The sequence below is a fragment of the Dipodomys spectabilis genome, unplaced genomic scaffold (genome assembly GCF_019054845.1).
Source record: "Dipodomys spectabilis isolate Male_0828 unplaced genomic scaffold, ASM1905484v1 ptg000141l, whole genome shotgun sequence".
Taxonomy (NCBI): Eukaryota; Metazoa; Chordata; class Mammalia; order Rodentia; family Heteromyidae; genus Dipodomys; species Dipodomys spectabilis.
The window spans coordinates 3,876,385-3,900,253 of NW_024870818.1; the positions used below are offsets into that span (position 1 = coordinate 3,876,385).

Consider the following 23,869-nt stretch of genomic DNA (forward strand, 5'->3'; position numbering starts at 1 on the left):
TTCCCATGTATTAATACACACAGATACATTACTATGTATAAATATGCAGTAATATGCACAAAAAGAAAATTCATATTTTAAAGTCTTTAGATTAACATTTTCTAAGAAATATAGAAAGTGTTGGGAAAGGGCAAAACAAGAAACTTAAAAGCCAAAACTTTAATGGTTTTGTTAATTTATAATTTTTATCATTGTTTTAATACATTATATCAATTACTTTAAGAAAATTCAAGAATGTTTTACTCTTTTGGATAAAATAAAAGTTTCTGCTTGAGGACTTCAACTTTAATCTGGGGTTTTCAAACATTGATAGGGTTGCATAGCCTTTTAAAAGCCTTTGGGCACAAAACTGGTAAAATGTGGTTTTAGTTATTGGCATGCCTGTGCAACAAAGCATTTCAGAGGTGTGATTGACAGGCCAGGAGTGTATATAAGAGAAAACCTATGCTTATGTCTGCTTCAGTGACTTTATTAGCCACACCCTACTTGTAAATTGTAAACTGTCATTCAGAGTAGCATCATGATGTTTTAAACAAGTCAGGTTATAATACCCTACTTCTTTTGCCTTTGTGCCTAGAGGTAAATTCAGAAAATGTTCCTATGTTTCGACTCATAAAAGCATGCATCTGCAAAAAAAAGTTAAGTAAAAGCCTAATAGTAAAGAGTAATGTAAAGAAGATTTATGATACTTTGCATGCACATATATATTGCATATTTACACATAACAGCTAATTAAGCCTTCAATATAATTCAGCTCAAATGTTTAGGCAACTATTTCTGATTTAATGACAAAAAAAGTCATTCTATTTTTGTGGCAGACTTTAAACCAGTATTTTAAAACATATTAATGTGGTATACTGAATTCAAATTGATATTAATACCAAAACTTTACTAGAGACCTTTATTATTCTTATTAAAAATTATAGACAATCTGTTTTATAGCAGGCTATATTTAAAATATTAAATATAGAAATACATTCACATCAGACTTTATAAACAGCCATAAAATTCTGAACTGAAATAAGAAATGAAAACAAATACTGTAGATTAATGATTTGTTTTTAATAGTCTAATATCTCTTATTGAGTATGATAACTGAACCTTCTTTTAAAAAATTTTAAGCATATATTATGATCCTCATCACTCTTAGTGAAATGAACAGAGAAAGTAACTCAAAGTGTATAGAAAATATTATATATACAGTAGAAATCCTCCATAGTCTCTCTTTTGACCAAAAACTACCCTGCAACAAAATAATTTTTACTTTCCAAATTTATACCGGGTAATAATCCACATGTCTAACTTTTGATAAGTATTAAAGATTAACCTACATAACTGTGAATTATCATATCGAATTCTGGTTAGTGTTCAAAATGAGGTAAAAAATCAGTCTTAGCAATTTCTCAGTAACTTAGCATGCAGTAGTGCCACTGAACATTCTTCACTTCTAAAGGAAATATTCTTATAGATGCAACCTTAAAAAACACTGAATAGTTAAAGGACATAGCACAGAGAGGAATCTAAGTAAGCAGCTATTAAATATAAATCTGTTATTCATTAGTCAATTCCAGGAGTAGTGAAACCATTTGTATATATTCTGATAAAAATTGAGAAAATAAATTTTGAAGAAAAAAAAAGAAAGAAACACTGAATAGTATTTTTCTGTGAATTCATTTGTGGGAGCTAGCAGGTTTTCTTTTCGAGGAAGGCCAAACCATAAAACTATGTTTTTGGAAAGCTATTTATCTGACAAATTAAATTTTAAAAAAAGAAAGGTAAACACCTGTAAGTTGAAGTTTACAGCCTGAACTAGTTTTGAAGTAACAAGAAAGAGAAAGCTAGTAGTTCAAATTTCAGTCACTTTTCATCTAAACCCATCAATGTGTGCACTGGCCCATTAATTATGTGGCCTAGCACAAAATGATATGTTAGTCTTCCCTTTTACTCTAAGATGACAGCCTTAAGATTTTAGTCAAAAGAAAGAAAGCTATTTCAAATACTTTACTTACTGGCCTCAAGAATTTACCTAAGTCACATATGAAAATGAAAGCACTAATGGAGGAACAGACCAGTTCTTTGGTTCTGTGGGAACTAAAATAAAATTGGGGGAAGATTATCTAAAACTTTGATTCTAATAGACCTTGCTATTCTAGGTGAATGAAATACTCCAAAGCACAAATGAACAAATTTTCTCCAAAAGACTAGATAGCAAATATTTTTGGCTTTGGGAGATACATAGTTTCTGTCACATCTACTCATTTCTGTCCTTTAGTGTAAAAGCATTTGTAGACAGTATGTGAATGGAAAACCAGGGCTGAGTTCCACTAAAACTTCTTTATAGACACACATATACTTTTCATGTAATATTTATATTCGACAAAATACTGTTTTGTATTTTTAGCATTGAGTTTTAGTAGTACGAAGGAGTTGCCATTCAGACAAAGCAGTTTATGAATACAATGCATCTTGCTGAATGCTGCTCCTTTCATCATTCTTCCCACCCCTCCTAACCCCACCCCTTCTTCAGTTTCCTAATTTTCTAGGGTACGCATTGAGTTTTATGGTTGCCTCCCCCCTCCCCTTGAACTCACCCTCCCTTTCAAGAACCTGTTTGCTGATGTTTATTTTGTTGGATTGTGAGCTAGCCTTTCTAAAGATTTATGCCTCTTGAGTTCTCTCCTGAATCTATCTTAGATGTTATGTAACCATTAAAAATGAAAAATTCATTCTTAACTCAGGGATTATAAATAAAACAAATGAAGCAGCAGGCTAGGCCATAATTTGGCAACCCTGTTCTGATACACAACTTTGTTTCTTCTTTGAGATACTCCATCTATGGTTAAAAGAAAAACCATGTCCAGGAACTGATTTTCTAAAAATGAAGTGTTTAAAATAGTTGATACGTTCAGAAGGCATACAAATTCCCAGAAAAATTAGTGAGTGGAAGTAAGGCCATTCAAAATATATTTCTTTAGTGAATCCAGTCTAATGATCTGATCCCATTTTACTGTTAAAGTACTCCACGGTAGAAAATATTTATTTTTCACTATGAAATAATTAATTCCATTTATTTAGTTAAAACTTTCCTGTTCTAGGACTAGGGACATGGCTCAAGTGATAGAGCACTTTAGTAAGCACAAGGTTCTAAATTCAAACCTGCCAAAAAACAAAATCCCACAAAAAATTTCCCAACCACCCTTGTTTTCACTGTATTTGATATAGGTATAATTTGGGGAGGGAAAGGGAAAAATCAAATTGTTTAAATAGGGATACGGTGGACCCATTGCAACAATGAGATGTACAAGATGTTATGTTGAAAAACGAACTTTACAACTTTGGGGGGAGGGGGAGATGGTAGGGCAGGGATGGGAAGGGGAAACAAAGGAGGAGTCAACAATGCTTGATAAGAAATATATTCATTACATTGCTTATGTAATTTTAACTCCTCTGTACGGTATTTTCACAATAAAAACAAACTTATTAATAAAAAATTCCCTACCTAATAAATTTTTAGAAAAAAGCAAATTTGACCATTTTCTAAATTAGTTAATTTAGATGAACTTTAATTTTGCATAAAATTCTGCAGATTTCTACACAAAAGAATTTCAATTTGTGTAAAATAATTATACAGTTTAATCATTGTTTCAGAGTACTTCCCTTCTGATGTGAAGTTAGTATATGTGAATTATATAAAATTCATGTATGAGGAAATGATTAATTTTGAAAGAGTTCTACTTAATGTCATCCACCAGAAAATTAATATTTTCTATCTCTCCCCCCAATTTTTATATATTTTAAATAAAATACAGTGATTCAGTACTACAGGTTGAGAAACTGCCTTTTAAGAAAAAATAAGCTATTATCAATGAAAGCTCTTAGCAATACCTTATACCTGCCTTCTTTTCATATTATTCAAATGCATGAATATATTGTTTCTTTAGCCAAAATCATATTGGTGGATATTTGAGTAATTCCATGTTTTTACTAAAATCATGCTGTCACCCAGATGCTGGTGGCTTACACCTATAATCCTAGATACTCAGGAAGCTAAGATCTGAAGATCACCATTTGAAGCCAGCCAGGGCAGAAAAGTCCCCATGAGACTCTTATCTTCAATTAACTGCTCAAAAACTGGAAGTGGTGCTGTGGCTCAACAGGTAGAGTGCTTGCCTTGAGCACCAAGAGGCTCAGAGAAGCACCTAATCCCTGAGTTCAAGCCCTACAACCAACAACAACAAAAACAAAAAACATGCTGTCAGAAATTCTGAAAAGATGACATCATTGTAGGTAGGGTTTTAATATTCCTGAAGCCCTCCTATAAAGGAGCAACTAGAATAGTGCACCTCAAAAACTGTGGGCAGCATCACAAAAAAATTTAATGACAACATATTTTCATAAGTTTCAAAATGTAATTAAATAGTAATAAATCACCAACAGCTACAAAACACATTAAAAACTCCATAGGATGGAGAAGACTGAAAGTAGGCATTGATACAACATGATTTCTACCCAGTGGTCTGAATGACATAGTAGAAAAGTTCTGTGCAGCATGGTAAATGACAGGAAAAAAAAAAAGTAACTCTATTTATGACAGTCAAACACATGGTCATCTAATTAGTAATATGCACAAATAACTGACCAAGATTCCCACTGTCTTTACCTACCAAGGTAGTGAAATCACAACCAAGGGAAGCGGTGTGACAGACTGACTGGGAAGGAAGATCCAGTTGATCTTGACTCTAGTCTGGCAGAGTAAACAGAAGTGGATTTTATAAAATCCACATAAGAAGGAGGCACCCTGTGAGGGTATGGAATAGCGATAGCCTTTGGGGCAATCCAATCTTCGCATTTTTTTATTGACCCAATTAGGGAACCGGTGGAAAGGAGCCCCAAGGGACTCTTACTTCAAGTTCCTAGTAACACTAGACACAGACAAACCTCTCCAAAGAGAGGGGCAGGCGGAGGGTTGAGCTGGGGTAGTACAGTAGTGTGACAGTAATGCATGTGTCCTAAGGTTACTCAGGGGGGCAGAAGCCTATGGAACAGGGAGTCAAAAGCTCACCTGATCTGGATATTCAGTATGTGTAGACCAAAGAGGCCACACAAAATAATTACAGCAACATTATGAGAAAAGTGTAGGGAAAGTAGAGAATTCAGGTATAAGTGAACATTTTTTCAGGGCCATTTTCAGAACATCAGCACAAACTGGAGGGAATTCTGTACACTCCAAATTATAGATACAAGAGAAGCTATGAATTTTACTGGCATGTTCATGAGTTGGTCCTATGAATGCTTCACATTAACAGATCAAAACAATCATTCTAGGTTAATCTCCAAACTGAGGAGAAACAGAAGTAGAACCCAAATTGAGAACAGGAATAATGTGGTTGAAGCATAAAGGTAGAAATCAATTGGCAGAAAATAGAAAACTAGATGTTTGATACTTAGTAAACAATACACTCAGAAGCTCTAGACTATTGAAGATCAAAAAGAAATCTCTTGGCCAATGCTTGCCTCTTGAAAGTATATAGGAAACTAGTTTTCATCAACAATAAAGGACTGCAATCAAATCTGACATAGTTACTTTTAAATCCAGAGTAAGAAGAAAGCACTGTAGAAAGCCATGCTCATAAGAGATTAATATTGATCCTAATATTTTAAAAATCTTTAGTCATACATATGATAAAAATGCAAAAATAAATCAGAATTGCAGAAATTCAGAAATGAGGTTAGAGACAGTTTTTTTTTCTTTTTAGAGAATATAAAATTAAACTAATTAGGAAAAATATTGTAGAAATGAAGATTAACCAAAAAATACCACAAATGACTTATGACAACTAGAAAATTTAGATATTTAAAAACCAAAAGTAAATCGGGACAAATCAAAAAAAAAAAATGATACAGCAGATAAGATAATACAGCACAACAAATATATATAAGAATTCATAAAGAAGAAAAACCATTATATATATATATGTGTGTATGTATATGTATACATATATACATGTATGTATATATGTATGCATTATACATATATGTATATATGTATACATATACATATATATATACACACAGACCACATTTTCTTGATCCACTCATCTACTGAGGGGCATCTGGGTTGGTTCCATATCTTAGCTATGGTAAACAATAAACATAGTTGTGCTGATAGCTTTAGTATGGGCTTGTTTATAATCCTTTGGGTAAATGCCCCCAAATGGGATTGCTGGGTTATAGGGAGCTTTATGTAGAGTCTTTTGAGGAACCTCCATAGTGCTTTCCAAAGTGGTTGAAAAAGTTTACACTCCCACCAACAATGCAGTAAGGTTCCCTTTTGGCTACATTCCCTCCAGCATCTGTTGTTATTAGGTTTCTTGATTATAGCCATTCTACCTGGGGTGAGGTAGAATCTCAATGTTGTTTGGATTTGCATTTCTTTTATGGTCAGAGAAGTTGAGCATTTCTTCATATGTCTATTGGCCTTTCTTGTTTCCTCTTCAGAGAAGTCTCTGTTTTTCTTTAGCCTACTTGTTGGTGGGGTGGTTGTTTGAGGATTTGTTTTTGGAGGATTTAATTTTTTGAGTTCTACGTATATTTTAGATATGAAGCCCTTGTCTGTTGTATAGCTAGTGAAGATCTCCCAGTCCATGGGCTATTGAAAACAAAACTATAGAATTAATACTTTAAAAATGTTCAGATTTGTTGCTGGGTCCCAGTGGCTCATGCATGTAATCCTAGCTTCTTAGGAGGCTGAGATCTGAGGATCAAGGTTCAAAGCCAGCCCAGACAGGAAAGTCCATGAGACTCTTATCTCCAATTAACCACCAGAAAACCGGAAGTGGCACTGTGGCTCAAGTTGTAGAGTGATTGCAATATATGAATATATTTAATATTTAAAATACTCAAAAACAACCAATTCCTAGGAAATCTATTAGAGAATGAGATTAAGAAAGGCAAAATAATTGGAGACACCTATATAAGGATTAGTGGTAAACATAATAAATATATGTACCTAAAGTCATTTGTAAGAAAATGGCTAGAACTGAAGATCATCACCTTAAGTGAAGTAAGCCAGACTCAGAAAGACAGCATGCTTTCTCTCATATATGGAATTTAAACAAGTAAAATAGAAGAGGGACTATTAGAGAATAAAAAAGAAAACAGTGGGAGATGAACAAAGGTAATGGGAGGTGAATATCATCAAAGAACATTATTACAAATGTGTGAAAATGTCATAATGAAACTCATTTTATATAATTAATTTATATTGATATACAATAAAAATATATCCACCTATAAATGATGAAGAAGCTAGTCACAAAAGGACAAGTACAGTATTATTTCACTCTCGAATTACCTAAAGCAGTCAAAAATCATAGAAACAAACTAAAAATGTAGTTGTCAAGGAATTAAGGGAAAAACTAAGAATTAGTGCTGAATGGGTAGGTTTACAGTTTTAACAGGATGAAAAATTGTTCTGGGCGTCTGTTTCAAAACAACTTGAATATATTTAATGCTGCCCTAACCACTTAACAGGAGACAAGCTTAATAAGCTAACAAAAAAGTAGGAAGAATAAGAATAAAAATAAAAGTAGAAAAAGTGCAGTGATTACCTTATAGGTGTTGGCTTAAAGTAAAAAAAGTATATTTCTTCAAATCTGACATTGGGAAGGTAAAAGATTAAAGGGGGAAATAGACTGTTAGTTAGTTCTGGTTGTTCACAGTAGAGAACAGAAAATTTTATCCTCAAAGAAAAATTTTAACTGGAAACATACAGAAAAGGAAAAAATGCACATATGTATTTGCAAATACAAAAATACAAATAGGTATTTGCATGTATCAAAATTTTACATATTCACATAAAATAAGGCAGACAATATTGATAAAGTGTTGATACACAGCTGTACAGTCAGCTTTCAATATTCATGGGCTCCATATCAGTAAATTCAGCCATTTGTGGATCAGAAAGAATGACATTGCCCCATTTGTTAGGAAATGGAAAGGCTTGGAAAAAATTATATTAAGTGAAGTAAGCCAGGCCCAAAGAAACATAAGTCCCATGGTTTCCCTTATTTGCAATATCTAGTATATATATGTCTGAGTCAAGCAAAAAAGGTCATATAAGGTGATGTTAGGGAAATGAACCCTAGGATATGTATTCAAATGTTTTTTTTTCTTTCATGCGATTGTTTCTAACACATTTATAAGATTTTTTCTTTGTTGCTTTGTATGTCCCTCCCCCACAGTATAACCCCTGCTTTCACTGTATTTGATGTCGGTATAATTTGTGGAGGGGAAGGGGAAAAACAAGTCATTTAAATGGGGATACAGGTGGACCCATTGCAACAATGAGAAGCACAAGTCGTTATGTCGAAAACAAACTTTACAACTTTCGGGGGGTGGGGGCATGGGGAGGATTGGGTGGGGGGGGTGAGGGGAGGATGGGAAGGGGAAACAAAGGAGGAGGCTACAATGCTTGATAAGAAATGTACTCATTATCTTGCCCATGTAATTGTAACCCCTCTGTACAGTATTTTCACAATAAAAAAAAATTAAATAAAAAATATATATATGAAGGGGAAACTGCATCTATACTGAACATGTACAGACATCTTTTCTTGTCATTATTCCCTGAACAATTTAGCATTAAGAACTATTTATATACAGTGTATTAGGTATTATAAGTAATCTAAGTATGACTTTGTTGCTTTTTTTTTGGGGGGGGGGTCGGTCATGGGGCCTGAACTGTGGGCCTGGGCGCCATCCCTCAGCTCTTCAGCTCAAAGCTAGTGCTCTACCACTTGATCCACAATGCCACTTCTGGTTTTCTGAGTGGTTTATTAGAGATAAGAGTCTCATGGACTTACAGGCGTGAGCCACCAGCGCCCGGCTGAATTTGTTGATTTTTTTTGGTGGTGTTTGGGGCCCACCTATGTTCTCATATATGCTAGCAAGCACCTTACCATTGAGCTATACCTCTGCTGTAGAGATAATTTAAAGTATGCAGGAAGATATACATAGGCTATATGCAAAAACGATGCCATCTTATATAAGAGACTTGAGTCTGTACAACTTTGAGTCCATGGGGGTTCTTAGAAACAATCATCTATGGATACCAAGGGGAAAATCTTGTATAATGAAATATGAAATATCTGAGGTTAAATATAAATATATCAGTAACTATGAATGAGCCTAACTCATTTATTTTAAAAAAAAAAGTTCAGGTAACAAAGCAAAATCCAACACCATGTTTCACATATAAATAGACATAAAAATAAACGCCCCAGGGAGAGAGCCAGAAGAAGGGTGACATTGTCCAAAAAGAAACATACTCATTACCTGATGTGTATAACTGTAACTCCTATGTATACCACCTTTATAATGACAATATTTGTATTAAAGAAAACAAAATAGACACACCGAGGAAGGAGATGAGGAAGGAGAAGAAAGAGAAGAGATTGACTCAGAAAGGTTAAAAATAAAAGAGATAAAGGTGCAGACAAATGAAAAGAAATTAGAGGTCACAGTCTTAATATCTGGGAAGACAGAATTCAGAGAGAGTGAAAAGGACATTTTTCATAATGCTAAAAGCTGAAATTCACAGTGAAAATTTATCACTTGAAGTTTCTGATAAGACAGCAAACAGCCTTCATTAAGCAGATATTAGGAGATCTTTCAGGAGAAATAAACAGCAATTTACTCTAAAAGGAAACTGTTATACCTCTCCCAAGAGAAAGGTCAAGCTGTGCACAGTGGCTCAGGCCTGTAATCTTAGCTACTTGAAAAATAGAGATCAGAGGGTAGTAGTTGGATGCCAAGAAAGGTGCAAGTTTATGAGACACCATCACACTCATGGGTAGGGTGGTACACACCATTTATGCAAGCACAAGTAGTAGGATTGTAGCCCAGGCCAGTCTGGATATAAAGTAAGACCCTACCTCAAAAATAACCAATGCCAAAAGAGATTGGAGCCATGGCTTATGCTTGCAAGAATAGGGTCCTTAGTTCAATCCACAGTCTGGAAAAAAAAAAAAAAGAGGAAGACCAAGTGAAAAAAAATTGGAAGAAGAATATACCTAGGCAACATAATCAGTGATGCAGATATGTGAGAAACTCTAAAACTGAAGGCTATTCCTTGTTTAAAGTGTTATGGAAACATTCAGGAAAAAAATTGGCTATATATTGGGCTATAAGGAAAGAGGGATAAAGAATGAAGGGGGAGAGGGTAAGAATGCAGGCAAGTAATTCATTGTATATACCACAGAATTGAGAAATATAAGGGAAGGAATAGGTAGAAGGGGGTGAAGATGTTGAAGTAGTGATATAGATCAAGATGCATTGTATATATAAACTGCTTTGTTAAATACCCCCCCCCAAAATTAATACATAACCAAAAATAAAGATAAGTGAGGGAAAAGGTGGGTTGGGAGGGATGGGTGAGAATGTTAAAAGGGGTGACATTGATCAAGATGCACTATGTTCATGAACTGTTTTGGTGAATGGCAACTCCTTTGTACAACTACTTAAAGATAATAAAAAGTATTCAAAAAAGAAAAACTTCAATAAACACCATTAACTTTCAAAGAGTAGAAATAATAGAGAAAAAGCATACTGTGATCTAAAAGCAGTAACATACGAAATAAATTTAAGAGCTTGTTATTTGGAAATTTCACAATACCCTATTACATAATTTTTAATCTAAACTTTAGAACTTCTTGAAATAAAAATAATTTGAAAAGGTTTTAGGGCTGTGAATATGGCAGCAGAGTATTTACTTAGCAGATACAAGGCCCAGGGCAACCATACAAAGCTTAGAATAAAATGTATAGTATATAGTATTTACTGTGTCTTAAAAGCTATAAAATAAAATTATACTACACATACACAGAGGATTTATTAAAAGTAAAATCAGAAACTTATGCCATAATTTCTATCACTTAATTTCTAGAAAGTAGATATAGAACGCAATAGCTAGATTTGGTAGTATGTATCTATAATCCCAGTACTCAAAAAATTGAGGCAGGAAGATTGCAAGTTCAAAGTCAGCCTAATCTAGGAGCAACTTCAAAGTTGGGCTGTAACAAACTATCAAAAGAAAAAAGAAAAAACCACCCAGAATGGAAATACTATATTTGAGAAATATTGAAAACATGACTTGGGCTGGGGACACTTGAGCATTCCTACTAACACAGCAGCAGTTTAAGAAGTTGATGTAGCCTCTTTGAGTTTAAAGCCAGTCTGGGAAACACATACCAGGAACCCTATCTCCAATTTTTTTCTCTCATAAATTTGGGTGTCTATAACTCATACCTGTAACTCCTAGCTACTTAGGAGGCTGAGGTCTGAGGTTCATAGTTAAAAGCCAACCTGGGCAGCAAACTCCATGAAACTTATATCTCCAGTTAACCACCAAAAAAACAGAAGTGGAGCTGTGGCTCAAGTAGTAAAGTGCTAGACTTAAGCAAAAAAAAAACAAAACTCAGTGTCTTTTGTGCTTGGCAAAAAAGAAAACCAACAAACTGGACGAACTTGAAAACAGCCATACTACACACACACAATTAAATGTTTAGAATAACTCCATGCTTTTTATGAAACTTTATTAATAAAATGATGTGGTCTACTCAAGCTTATTAGAATATTACAAGTTTATAAATAATTGTTAGATTTTACTTTTTCTTGCCAGTAAGTAAAACCCATTAAATAAAATCAGCCTGCTTATAACCAGTGTATCTTTTATGTGTCTGGATTTTTCCAAAAGCCACTCTTATATGTAGTTTTCCCTCTGTTTATATATAATGTTGGATTGTAAAAGTTATATATTGATGCTCTCTTTTGAGAAAATTAATAAGAACCTCCACACAGGTAACTTTTTGTGATTAATACTTTTGTAAATTTTTTTGGAAAATACAGAACCATTCAGCTTATATAAAAAAACCTGTCAGACTAGTAGATTAAGACATAAAGTACAAATGTGAAATTGCTTTTAAATGGGTTTCTGGGGGTTTTTTTGTTGTTGTTGTTATTTTGTTTTGGCTGGCATTGGGTTGTTGTTTTGGTCTATTTCCTGCAATTTGTAATTACTTTCTGAAAAGCCTTGGCTGAAATTCTAGGTCAATATAGAACTCAACTAGCTCTATAGAGATTCGTTCAAGTATAACTGTCTTCTAAGACCAAAACTTATTTTGAAAAACAAAACAACACATACCAAATGCCTAGCACTTCACAAAAGATAATGTTTGGGGACTTCCTAACTTGTTTAAAAGATCAGTATGGAAAATTCTTATAAACAGTTCAGTTCTTGCTGAATCTATGTCCTTGTAACTTAAAAGATCTTACAATATAATTGCTCTGTAAATATCAGAATTTTCTAAATATTGTGCAGTGTACACAAAGAACCCGTCAAATGGCTTATCTTGTACTTATCAGCTTGTTTATTTTATGCCTCCAAAAGCTGTATTTTTTAACAAGAGCAGCTGCTACTTTGTAAATATTTTAATAGCTCCTGTTAAGTAGAGCTGTCAGTTTAACAAACAATATTATAAAAGAATTTCGTTCTTCCATGTGATTGCACATCTTGAAATGTGTTTTACCCTGAAAATCCTTTGGAGATTTTAGTCTGGAAAGGATATCTCCTTTGAAGGCACAAAGCCAACAAAAGGAAGAGAATGATTTAACAAATGATGTATAAGATCACTAGAGAAATAATGGTGTTCATTTCAAAAGACAATGTATAATGCCAATAAGTTATTTTAGCTTACTTCTCTTCTTGAGTCTAGCAGTTTGTTGATACGGAACAACACTGGCTTTATGCCAGATATTTCAGGTATGAACCTTGATTCTTACCACTTAATAGATATTGGTTTAGAACAAGCCAATTAACTTCTTTGACCCTTTGTTTCTGTATCTGCAAATGGGGTAATGATACTTAGTGCACAAGGTTTATGGGGTCATTATGAGAATGAAAGAGAATATATGTAAATGGACTAACTCAATAAAGGTAATAATTATTAGTCTGTCTTACCTACTTAGCAACTGGGAGTCTCCAGGTCCTTCTTTAGTCTTTCTCCTTTACATTTTTATTCACCCAGCTTATCTCTTTTTTTTTCTATTTCATGAATTCAAAGTGATAAATGTTTTAGAGGTAACCCAATTTAGCACTTATGTTAAATAAATGAAGAAACTGATGCTTAAAGAGATGAAATGACTTGTTCAAGATCACAGTTAAAGAGAGATCAGAATCCAGTCTCCTCAGCTTTTCAGTTTTCCTTCTTTCTATGAAATTAAATTTCATGAAATTTCTACCAGGGTAGAAGGTTCATGGTAGAAGAGAAAATATGGAACAAACATGAAGGAGAAAAAGATTTTTTTAAGTGAGGAAAACATTCCCTTTTCTAGATAATGTACAGTAAATTTTTTCCCAAAGGGTTATAAATTTTAGGCTTTACATGTCATATTCTCTCTGCTTCAACTACTCTTAAACTATATATTATTTAAGGCTAATTTTGTCTTACAAACAAGTGTGGCTATGTTCCAAAAAACCTGTATTTGGACACTGAAATTTTGATTTCTTGTCATTTTCACTTCTAAGAGTATATTGTTTCTTTTCAACCATCTGGAAATACAAAAACTGCACTTAGGACATGAGCCACACAAAACCAGATGGCCCAGGAGAGAACTGTATTTGGCCCTGTCCTACAGTCAACATGGAGGCCTTAGAAGTATAAGCCTGATGCTAAACAGACAAAATACTTAGCTTTAATATTATGGAAATAATAGGATCTGATGGGGGACAGGATAAAGAGGGCAGTACTCACTCTAGTTCAGCAGACAACTGTTCTTTGGAAATAGAGGAGAAATGCTGCCAAGTAAGTTTTTTTTTTAAGTAAGCTAAGGTTCTAGATCATATGTGAAATTTACCAATATTTAAGTGTTGGTAAGTAATTGAAGTACATTCTTAAATACTGTAGGTCAGACATCTGTTAACTGATTTTGGTACATGGGACTGTCAGTTTAGGAGAAGAAAACTAAGCAAAGAAGTAGGTAATTCATAGTTTCTATAAAATTTCACTAATGAATAAACTACCACACAGAAGATATATATACATATACCACAGATCAGAATGACAGACAAATACAAAATACTCACCCAAAGCTATAAAATATACATCCTTATATGTGTACCCAGAACATTCTCTAGGAATGACCATAGGAAGTCAATAAATAGGTTGTTTTTTTCCATGTGGTACTGAGAATACAAACTAAGCCTCAGGTATCCTAGGCAAGTGATCTATCACTGAGTACATCCACAGCCCTAAAATCTTCTAACAAATTCAAAAGGATTGAAAATGTGTATCTTTTCTGATCACAGTGGAATAAACTAGAAAGCAGTAACAAAAGGGAAAGAGGAAATCCACAAATACGTGAAAATTAAGCAGCAAATAACTAATGGGTCAAAAAAAAGCACAAAAGAAATTAGAAAATGTTTTGTTTCAAATGAAAGTAGAACCAACCACATACTTATATTGATGAGATACACTAAAAATAATGCAAAGAGAAAAGTTGAAGGCCATATGTATCAATAGGGCGGAGCAAGCTGGTAGATTAGAGCATCCTACATTTGGTGGCCTGATTGAGAAGAGTCAGTTAGAGAGAGAGAGAGAGAGAGAGAGAGGAGAGAGAGTATTAGGAATTGTGAAGAGGTAAATACTTGAAAAGCACAGAAAAAAGGAAATTGACAGAGAAAATTAGAAACCATCTGAAGCTCTGTCTACCCTATCCAACAGGGAGGGGAAGCCAAAAATACAATTACAAAGTAAGCCAGAAGGTCCTGGCACACACTGACAATTCTAGCAGGAGGATTATCCATACCTCTACAAGCCTTAGATCCAGTACAGGGATTTGGTCAGACAGTTTTGTCTGTTCCTGTGTAGAAGACTAGCTTCAGTGAAAAAAAGGACATTCTTCTGTTCCACTTATTTCTGGTTGCTAAAACAAGGCATTATCTTGAGAGAGGGCTCAGTGTTTGGGAATGAGCTGTATGAGGGGGTTGGTAGCAAGGCACAGCCATGGCTCGGGTAGTTTTGGTATATACCCTGCCACAGTGTCTGGATAGAAGATAGTCATGGGAAGGGAGAGCATGTGGTATGGACCCGCAGAGGTTCAAGCAGTGGAAAGCTCAGGCAGTGAATGACCTAGTAGTTAGAGGACCTGCCTCCCTGGTAAGGAGCAAGTCCCATCATCTAAGTGTTAAAAGGCCAAGGGTGATGTAGTGTATGGTCTCTAGAGCCTGACTCTTGGCCACATGGGTTGGCTGCCAGATGGGTCCAAAATCTCTGAGCCAAGACCCTCTGAGTCATGTGATTTCCATAATCTACTCACTCTCAAAGGAAGCGAAGTACTGGGCAGGTTCTGAAGGCACTGAACACATCTCTGGGAACTGCTTCCTGTGGTGTGTTGTTGTTGTTTTAAGGGACAGAGAGCCCTCAGTTTATGTTCTCCAATCATTCAATTTCCATCTCCCTTCCACAGGACAGTGGACTGCTGGGCATAGTCTAAAAACACTAAAACCTGCCTCTGGGAACTGAATTGCACGTGTTAGCTGCCAGGTGGGATTGAGAGCTCCAAGCCCAAACCTTTCACATCAGATGGTTTCTACAGCCTCCTGACTCCCATAGGGAGATGACTTGCAGGACATAGCCTGAAAGCACTAAGAACCACTTCCAGGAACTGTAATGCGTTTGCTGCCAAGTGAGACAGAGAGCCCTGTGTCTTAGCCAGCTGTGTCTCCAAGTGCACAATGAAGACAAGCTACTATAATGAAAACATGCCAGAAACAGACAGCCAGCCCTTCTACAACAGACTCTGTTAGTTTTCCTTGATGTGAGCAGTGCTTTGGATCAAGTATGTTACCCTGACTATATCAATGAGTACTTAACTATTGTGCCATACCCCAAGTCCGGTGGTGAGAAATAGTATGTCAACCTTCTACTATAGAGTCCTGTCCGAAACTAAGACTATATCAACTGAAAGACTAACAACCAACAATTTGGCCTCAGTTACACAAATCTGAATTGCAGAAACACAAGAAATACAAGAAAACAAGATTATAGACTCTTCTGTGAAAACAACACTAAGGATACCTAAACCTACCAAACACTAACAATATTGAAGTAGATGAAATCACAAATAATTTTTTAAAAATCAACAAATTTTAAATGAGCTTGGATATATAACTGAATAAACACAAAAATCTACAAATGAAAGAAAGATAATGCAAGACATAATACAGTAATTTTAAAAACATAGAAATTCTGAAGAAGAAAACAAACTGAGATTCTTCAGATAAAAAGCTGAGCCAGGCACCAGTGCCTAACACCTAAATCCTACTTAGTCAGGAGGCTGAGATCTGAAGAATGAGATTTAAAACCAACACAGGTAGAAAAGTCCTATCCCCAAACTAACCAGCAAAATGCTAGACTAGAGGTATAGATCAAGTGAGCAGAGCATCAACCAATGAAGCAAAGCAATAGGCCTTGTGCAAAAACAACAACAACAACAAAAACTCAGTTGAATGTGTCCCCAGCAGACTAGATAAAAAAAAAATCTGTATTTGAGATAGGTGGATATATTAGTACATTCATATAAAAAAGAAGTAATTTTTAAAAATACTACTGGAACACAGAAGACCTCTGAGACACCATTAAAAGTCTAAACCTAAGCCAGATGCTGGGTGTTCATGCCTGTAATTCAAGAGATTGAGCTATGAAGATCGTGGTTTGAAGCCAGCCAGGGCAGGAAAGTCCCCATGGGACACTTATCTCCAATTAACCACTCAAAAACCAATAATGGCACTGTGGCTCAAGAGGTAGAGCACTTGCATTGAGCACAAAAAGGCTCAGGGACAGCATCCAGGCTTTGAGTTCAAGCTCCACAACTGACAAGGAAAACTGAAGTTTAAACCTGCAAGTCAAGGCATAGAAAAAAAAGGTGTACTCTAAAGACATAAAAAACATACTCAAAAACATACCAGAAAATTTTTCAAGAGAAATAGTCATCCAGATACAGGAGGGTTTTAGAATATCAGATAGACAAGACCAGAAAAGAAAGATAAATGCATCTATAAAAATACAGGAAAGAGGGGCTGGGAAGGTGGCTCAGTGGTAGAGTGCTTGCCTTGCATGCCTGAGGCCCTGGGTTCGATTCCTCAGCACCACATAAGCAAAAAGAAAAACGCCGGAAGTGGCGTTGTGGCTCAAGCAGTAGAGCGCTAGCCTTGAGCTGAAGAGCTGAGGGACAGCGCCTAGGCCCAGAGTTCAGGCCCCACAACCGGACAAAAAAACAAACAAACAGGAAAGACAAATGAAGAGCAGGAAAGAATCGAACACTTCAAAACAACCAAATACTAGGGAATACTGCATAATTTTTAATAATAATTCTGGGTGTTAATGCTCTCAACTTTTCAAACAACACAAACTAATGGATTAGATTAAAAAACAAAACCCAACTGTTTGTTGCCTATAAGAAATGGAAGAAATGGACCTCACTAGTAAAGACAAACACAAGTTAAAAAGAAAGGATGAAAAGGATTTACCATGCAAATGGAGCCCAAAAGCTTATATACTCATATCTGACAAAACAAAATTAGTCAGAAGGGACCAAGAGAGTTAATTCATAATGTTTAAGAGAGCAATCCATCATACTGATACAGCATGTATCTGTAAATATATATACATGCAACTTCAAAGCACCCAGTGCCAGAGAATTAATACTACTAGAAAGAAGAGCACAGTAGACTCCAACATAGTTGGTTATGTTAGTACCCCTAGTCTCAACAATAGATTAGTCATCTAGGTCCACACACACCTCCAAAATCAACAAGGAACATCAGAAATAAACAACACTATACAGCAAATGGATTTAATAGACATCTACAGTATATTCCAAACAGCTTCAGCATAAGCATTCTTCTCAGAAGCCCATGGAAAGGTCTACAACATAGACCATATTTCAAGACATTATGCAAGTCTTAGCAATTATAAGGAAATTTAAATAACTTATCAGATCATAGCAGAATAAAAGAGAAACTATAGAAAATAGAATTTCACATAATCAATTCCACTTACTAGGTTATATTCAAAAGAACTTAGAGCAGACTCTTAAGTAGATAATTGTACAATCATGTTCATAGTTCATAATACCCAGGTGGCAGAAGCAACTGAAATGTCCATATATAAGTAAATGGATAAAGAAAATGTAGTATTTATGTGTAATATATACAATGTAATATTAGTCTGCCTTCAGTTCTAAATCCTATCACATAGTATGATGTGGATAAAACTGAGGGAAGACATTATATTTAGTGAAATAAGCCAGTCACAAAACAAAGACATTTTTTATACAAAGTATCTAAATTTATCATGTTTATATAAACAGAAAATAAAATGGTGGTTATTAGAGGCAGCAAGGAGGAGGAATGTTTTTTAATATGTGCAATTATGTATCTGTTAGCATTGCTGTCCAACCCTCACACATTCTGTTGTGTCAAATATTAATATTTTCTTCTAGCTTGTTATGTCATATCTCCTATAATAAATTGTATGTTCATAGTTGGAAAAAAAGGAGGAATGATTAATTGTTAATAGATGCAGTTTCAGTTTTGCAAGATGAAAGTGTTCTAGACATGCTGCACGACAATGAATATATTTAACAGTAGTGAACTGTACATTTGAAATTAGGGATGGCAAAAATTAAGTTCTGTGGTTTTCTTGCTACAGTTATTAAACTGACAGATATTGTGGTCCACAGCCTTCTTGGATTTTTAAGAAGCTTTGTATTTCTGACAATATATACATATTTTTATAATCTCTATTTCAAACAACTTTTTAAAGCATTTACCTGTCAAAGTGGCTAAGGTGTCTCTACAGCTTACATCTGTATGATATGGAAATATACCCCTCTATATACACTTGATAATGCTAGTTGAAAGCAGTGATTGTGATTTGCCTACAGTGTGCATAGTCCTGGTTTTATCCCGAACACTAATTAACAGTAGTTGAAAAATATTGAGCAACAGCTTTTCCTCTTCAAAGTGTGTGTAATACAGAAGAGTAAAATTGACTTCTACAATATTCCAGAAATAAATTGTGTGACAGTATAAAAAGATTTGGTTAATAAAGTGCTTACAAAAGCATTATGAATAGGCAAAAGTATAAATGAATTTTTAAAAATCTGAATCTGAAATCATGATGTTATCAACTATTTTGTTGAAGTTAGTATAAAAATGACTGAAGTCATGAGGGACTGGGAGTTTCATTATTTTAATTGTGTGCTACATAGCACATTGACAAGATAAAGGAAGAATTCCATTGGGATCTGTGAAGTTTTTCTGTAATCGTAACATATGTAGGAGTTAGCTGAAATTGTATTTGATCCCTGTCTTAATCATTTTTTACAGAACTCTTGGGGCCTTTGGACAGAGGGGATATGCTAAGTGACGCTTTTGTTGGACTGTCTTTAGTTCCTCAAGGGGAAGAATCACTTCCAGATGATCTTCCTTCCTTTGGATCTGTCCACAGACATATTATTCAGCAAAAAACACTGAATGGTTCTTCTAACAGGTAAGCTATGTTGAATTGAAAATTTATTCCATAAAAGGAAGTACTTCGTATTCAATACTTTAAATACCATGCTCAACTAAAAACTAATAGCTAAGCAAGAATATTTGAAAATGCCAAGGAAAAAATATGCATTTTTCTCCTGGCTAAGACTTTGCAGTAGTTAGGTAATGCCAGAGCAGGCTTAATGCAAGCAGAACTGAACATAAAAAGAGTACTGTTAAAATGAATGTTCTTCTAGAAATTACTCTAATATTTGTTATAGTCTAGTTATATTTCCCTGTTAAATTCTAGGACTGTTAGACTACCTTAAACAAATTATTATTAATTTTTAGGATATATAACTTAAATATGTTTCCTATTCATTTTGAAATCTGATAAAAGAAAATTTAAAGGCCCGTCTTGCCACATGAGGTTAAGAAAAAATGGATATGAAATTAATACATGATTGTTATGTAGAGTGATAATTACAGCACTATTTTCAGAAATAGTCTTATTTGTTACGATCATTATAACATTAACTAAGATATAATAATGCTCAAACATAGTGTAATGTACAAGATAATAAGTCTTACTAGGCTTTGTGAGCCACGTGAACTTTTTAGTGACTACTCAATCCTGCTGTTTTAGTATGAAAGTAGTCATGGACAAGAATGGGCAAGTGAGTTAGAATAGTTATGTTACAACAAAACTTATGAAAACAGTGGTTCAAACTTGACAGATTATATTTTACAGATGATCCTAATCATATATACTAATTGTGGAAAGGCTGGATTTAAAATTCATGTGTATCTATTATACACATATTTTTATAATGTTCTTGAGAAAAAAATGCTTCAAATCACATAAATTAACAGTAAAGAGGATCAGCATTTCCAAGTATGAGTGTTTATTTAGATCCTCTCTCCAGGAAACTATTATAAAACTGTACAAACCCTCTCCGTTCTGGGCCCTGGAAAGCAAAGGCAAGCAACCAATAGAGAAGCATTTATTGGTTAGAAAAACTGCTCAATTTCTAGAAATAAACTAGAGTCTATGAGAATCCTGCTGAAGGCAGTTCTTATCTTCCTCCCAAGCTTAAGCTAGTTCTTCTACCAGTTAAGATTGGTTGTGAAAGCCAACAGCTGACTGAATTTGGGGCTGAGTGTGGAAAAAACCTTGCTTGCCACTATGGTCAATAAAAGCATCAAACTCACTGCCAGTGAAATTAGTGACAAAGTTAATAGGAAATGACCAAGGAGAGCAACAATTCTAATCTCCTGATTGAGCAAGTGGCTGAATGACAGCTAGTCAAAAATTTAACAGACAGAAAGAAGAGAGCCAGAGGGGCTAATTAAGTGCTCCACAATTTCCTGATGAAGCTATATGACCTCACATTTTTGGTGTTTTTTTTCCTAGATGGACTCAACTTTTCAATTTGGAGGGGGGTTTTCCATCCTATTTATAATTATTTTGAATTTGGGACATTTTCTTCAACTCATGCTGAGCGTAGTTGCCAAGCATTTCATTTCTTCTTAATCATTTTTTTCTTTTTGTAGTACTAGAGATAGAACTTGGGGCCTCATGCCTGTTAGTCAAGTACTGTACCATTTGAGCCATACCCCAGTCCCTCATCCCTCCCTTTAGTTATGTTCTGTATTATTTATAGAAATATTGGGAGTTAGAAACATAGGCAACCAATATTATCCTTAGCCATTTTTACATTTTACTTCATTAAAAACAATTTTAGTGAGGTGTATCTTGCATGAACTGTAAAATTCATCTATAATGGTACTTGATAAGCTTAGAAAGTTATATGAAAATCACCTCAGTTCAGTTTTGTAACATTTCCACACAAGTATTTCCATGTGCCTAATTTTACTCTCTACTCCAACCTAAGACAACCACTCTGCTTGCTGTTTCTAGAAAAATTTTATATACATTTCCATTTGGAGGCTATTATGAATAATTCTACCATAAGCCTTCATGTCTGAGTCTTTTGCAGAGATATTCTCACAAAATAAAGGGCAGGGAAACACTCAGCATATCATACAGTGATTGAACACAGTTGGTAATAACACTAGATTGATTGAAATAAGCTCACAGCAACTGAGTTGTATAATACCTGTATAGAAATTTATAATTTTTTTAAATTTGGCAGCACTAAGGCTGAGCTATGCCTCCAGCCCTGCTTTCTACTGGTTATTTTCAGGAGAGGGTCTTGCTTCCCAACATAGCTAAAACCACTCCATGGGTCCAGCTTCCCTGCATGAAAATGGAGTCTTGTGATCATTTTCTGCCCAGGATCTACAATTCTCTAGTTCTCAACTTCCCAGGGAGCTTGGGATTACAGGTACACACAACTCAGCTATGGTTATAGAAGAGATCTCATGAACTTTTGTGTCTTGGCTGGCCTTGAACTACGACCCTCCTATTCTCAGCCTCAAAGTAGTTAGATTAGCAATGTGAGCTACTGGCACCTGGCTTTTTTCTTTTGATTAAAAAAAAATCTTGTTTTTTGGACCATGCTTGGCCACAACTGAATGTAATAAATCCACAAATAATATAGGCTTACAGTAGTCAGCTGTTACTGTAGCATAGACAGATATGAATGGGCATGGATGTGTCCAATAAAAGTCCATTTACACAAACAGGCAACAAACCACTTAACCATGGAGGAATTTTAAATCATGAAACTACTTTTTTGGTTGCTTTGTAAGTTAAATAATGTCCTAGGTAAACACCTATTACCACAAATGGCTAGTACTAGACTTAGAAATCTGCAGCATGCAAATTTTATACAAAATGATCTGTGCAATAAAGCATCTAATTCAGATAGTTCTATAAATCCTACCAAACCTTCAAAGATCAGATATTTCTAATGTTCTGGAAAATATTCCAAATCATCAAAAACAAGGAAGGACTTCTCACAGTACAGAAATATCCCAATATCACTCATAAATACTCGTGAAAATATCAGAAAATAAGTTTGTAAATTTTTCCTTTGTCAGCAAGAGTCATTATTACTATCTGCATACAACTTAAGGTATATTTCTATCGTGTAAATTGTACTCTTCATCCTTATATTGTTAAAAATGTATTATTATAGGGGCTGGGAAGGTGGCTCATTGGTAGAGTGCTTGCTTTGCAAGCATGAGGCCCTGGGTTTGATTCCTCAGCACTGAAGAGCTGAGGGACAGCGTCCAGGCCCAGAGTTCAGGCCCCACGACCAGATTAAAAAAAAAAAAGTTTTATTATATATTACAAACACGGGGCTCGTTTAAGAATTTTTTGCTAAAGACTGTCAAGACTATACATATGAGCTGTAATGAATGAAAATAAATCTGAAGTATAAAAAAAATTTGCTGTCCCTGAGCTCCTCAGCTCAAGGCTAATGAGTGCTCTACCACTTGAGCCACAGTGCCACTTCCGGCTTTTTCTACATATGTGTGCTGAGGAATTGAACCCAGGGCCTCATGCATGCAAGGCAAGCACTCTACTACTGAGCCACCTTCCCAGCCCATAAAAATTTGCATTATTTCTATGGATGTGGAAAATACCTTTGATTAAATTCAATTTCTGTCCCTGATGAAAGCACTCAAGAAAAAAGAAACTGGAGAATACTACTAAACATATATATATATATATATACACACACACATAACTTAATCCTAATGCTGATGTTTTTCTAAATGGAGCATTTCCATGTTGGCAGCCATTGTTTCAGCTACTTTTCATCACTATTCTAGAGGTAGTAACTGACTGCACGAATCATCTAATAAGGGCTGGCAAACTCACCTACATGCCAAATTTAAGCAGCTTGCTGCCTGTTTTGTACATAAAATTTTATTGAAACATAGCCATACCTATTGGTTTAATGTGTATGGTTTAATAATAGAGACAAAGACTAAAATAAATTGCTGTCAGGCCCTTACATAAGAGTTTGCTGCTTCCTTGGAGCAAAGATACAAGAATTGGTAAGAGCTGGGCACCCATGGCTCACGCCTGTAATCCAAGCTACTCAGGAGGCTGAGATCTGAGGATCTTGGTTCAAAGCCAGCCCGGGCAGGAAAGTCTGTGAGACTCTTTATCTCCAATAAACCACTCAGAAAACTGGAAGGGTGCTGTGGCTTAAGAGGTAGAGCATGTGCCTTGAGCTGAAGAGCTCAGGGACAGCAACCAGGCCCAGAGTTCAAGTCCCACGACCAACAAAAAAAAAAAAAGAAGAAGAAAGAAAGAAAGAAAAAAGAATTGGTAAGGAAATAAAAGCAGTAAAACAA

At 35.0% G+C, this 23,869-nt stretch overlaps 1 protein-coding gene across 3 annotated transcripts in view; it reads left to right on the top strand.

The window, feature by feature from the left end:
- Positions 1-23,869, top strand: part of LOC122117516 (WD repeat containing planar cell polarity effector) — a 254,959-nt gene that overhangs the window by 201,496 nt on the left and 29,594 nt on the right. For all 3 annotated transcript variants that reach the window (XM_042691281.1, XM_042691282.1, XM_042691283.1), the window contains one exon: positions 19,451-19,613. In XM_042691281.1, the coding sequence (XP_042547215.1) occupies positions 19,451-19,613 (163 nt within the window). The remainder of the gene's footprint in view (positions 1-19,450; positions 19,614-23,869) is intronic.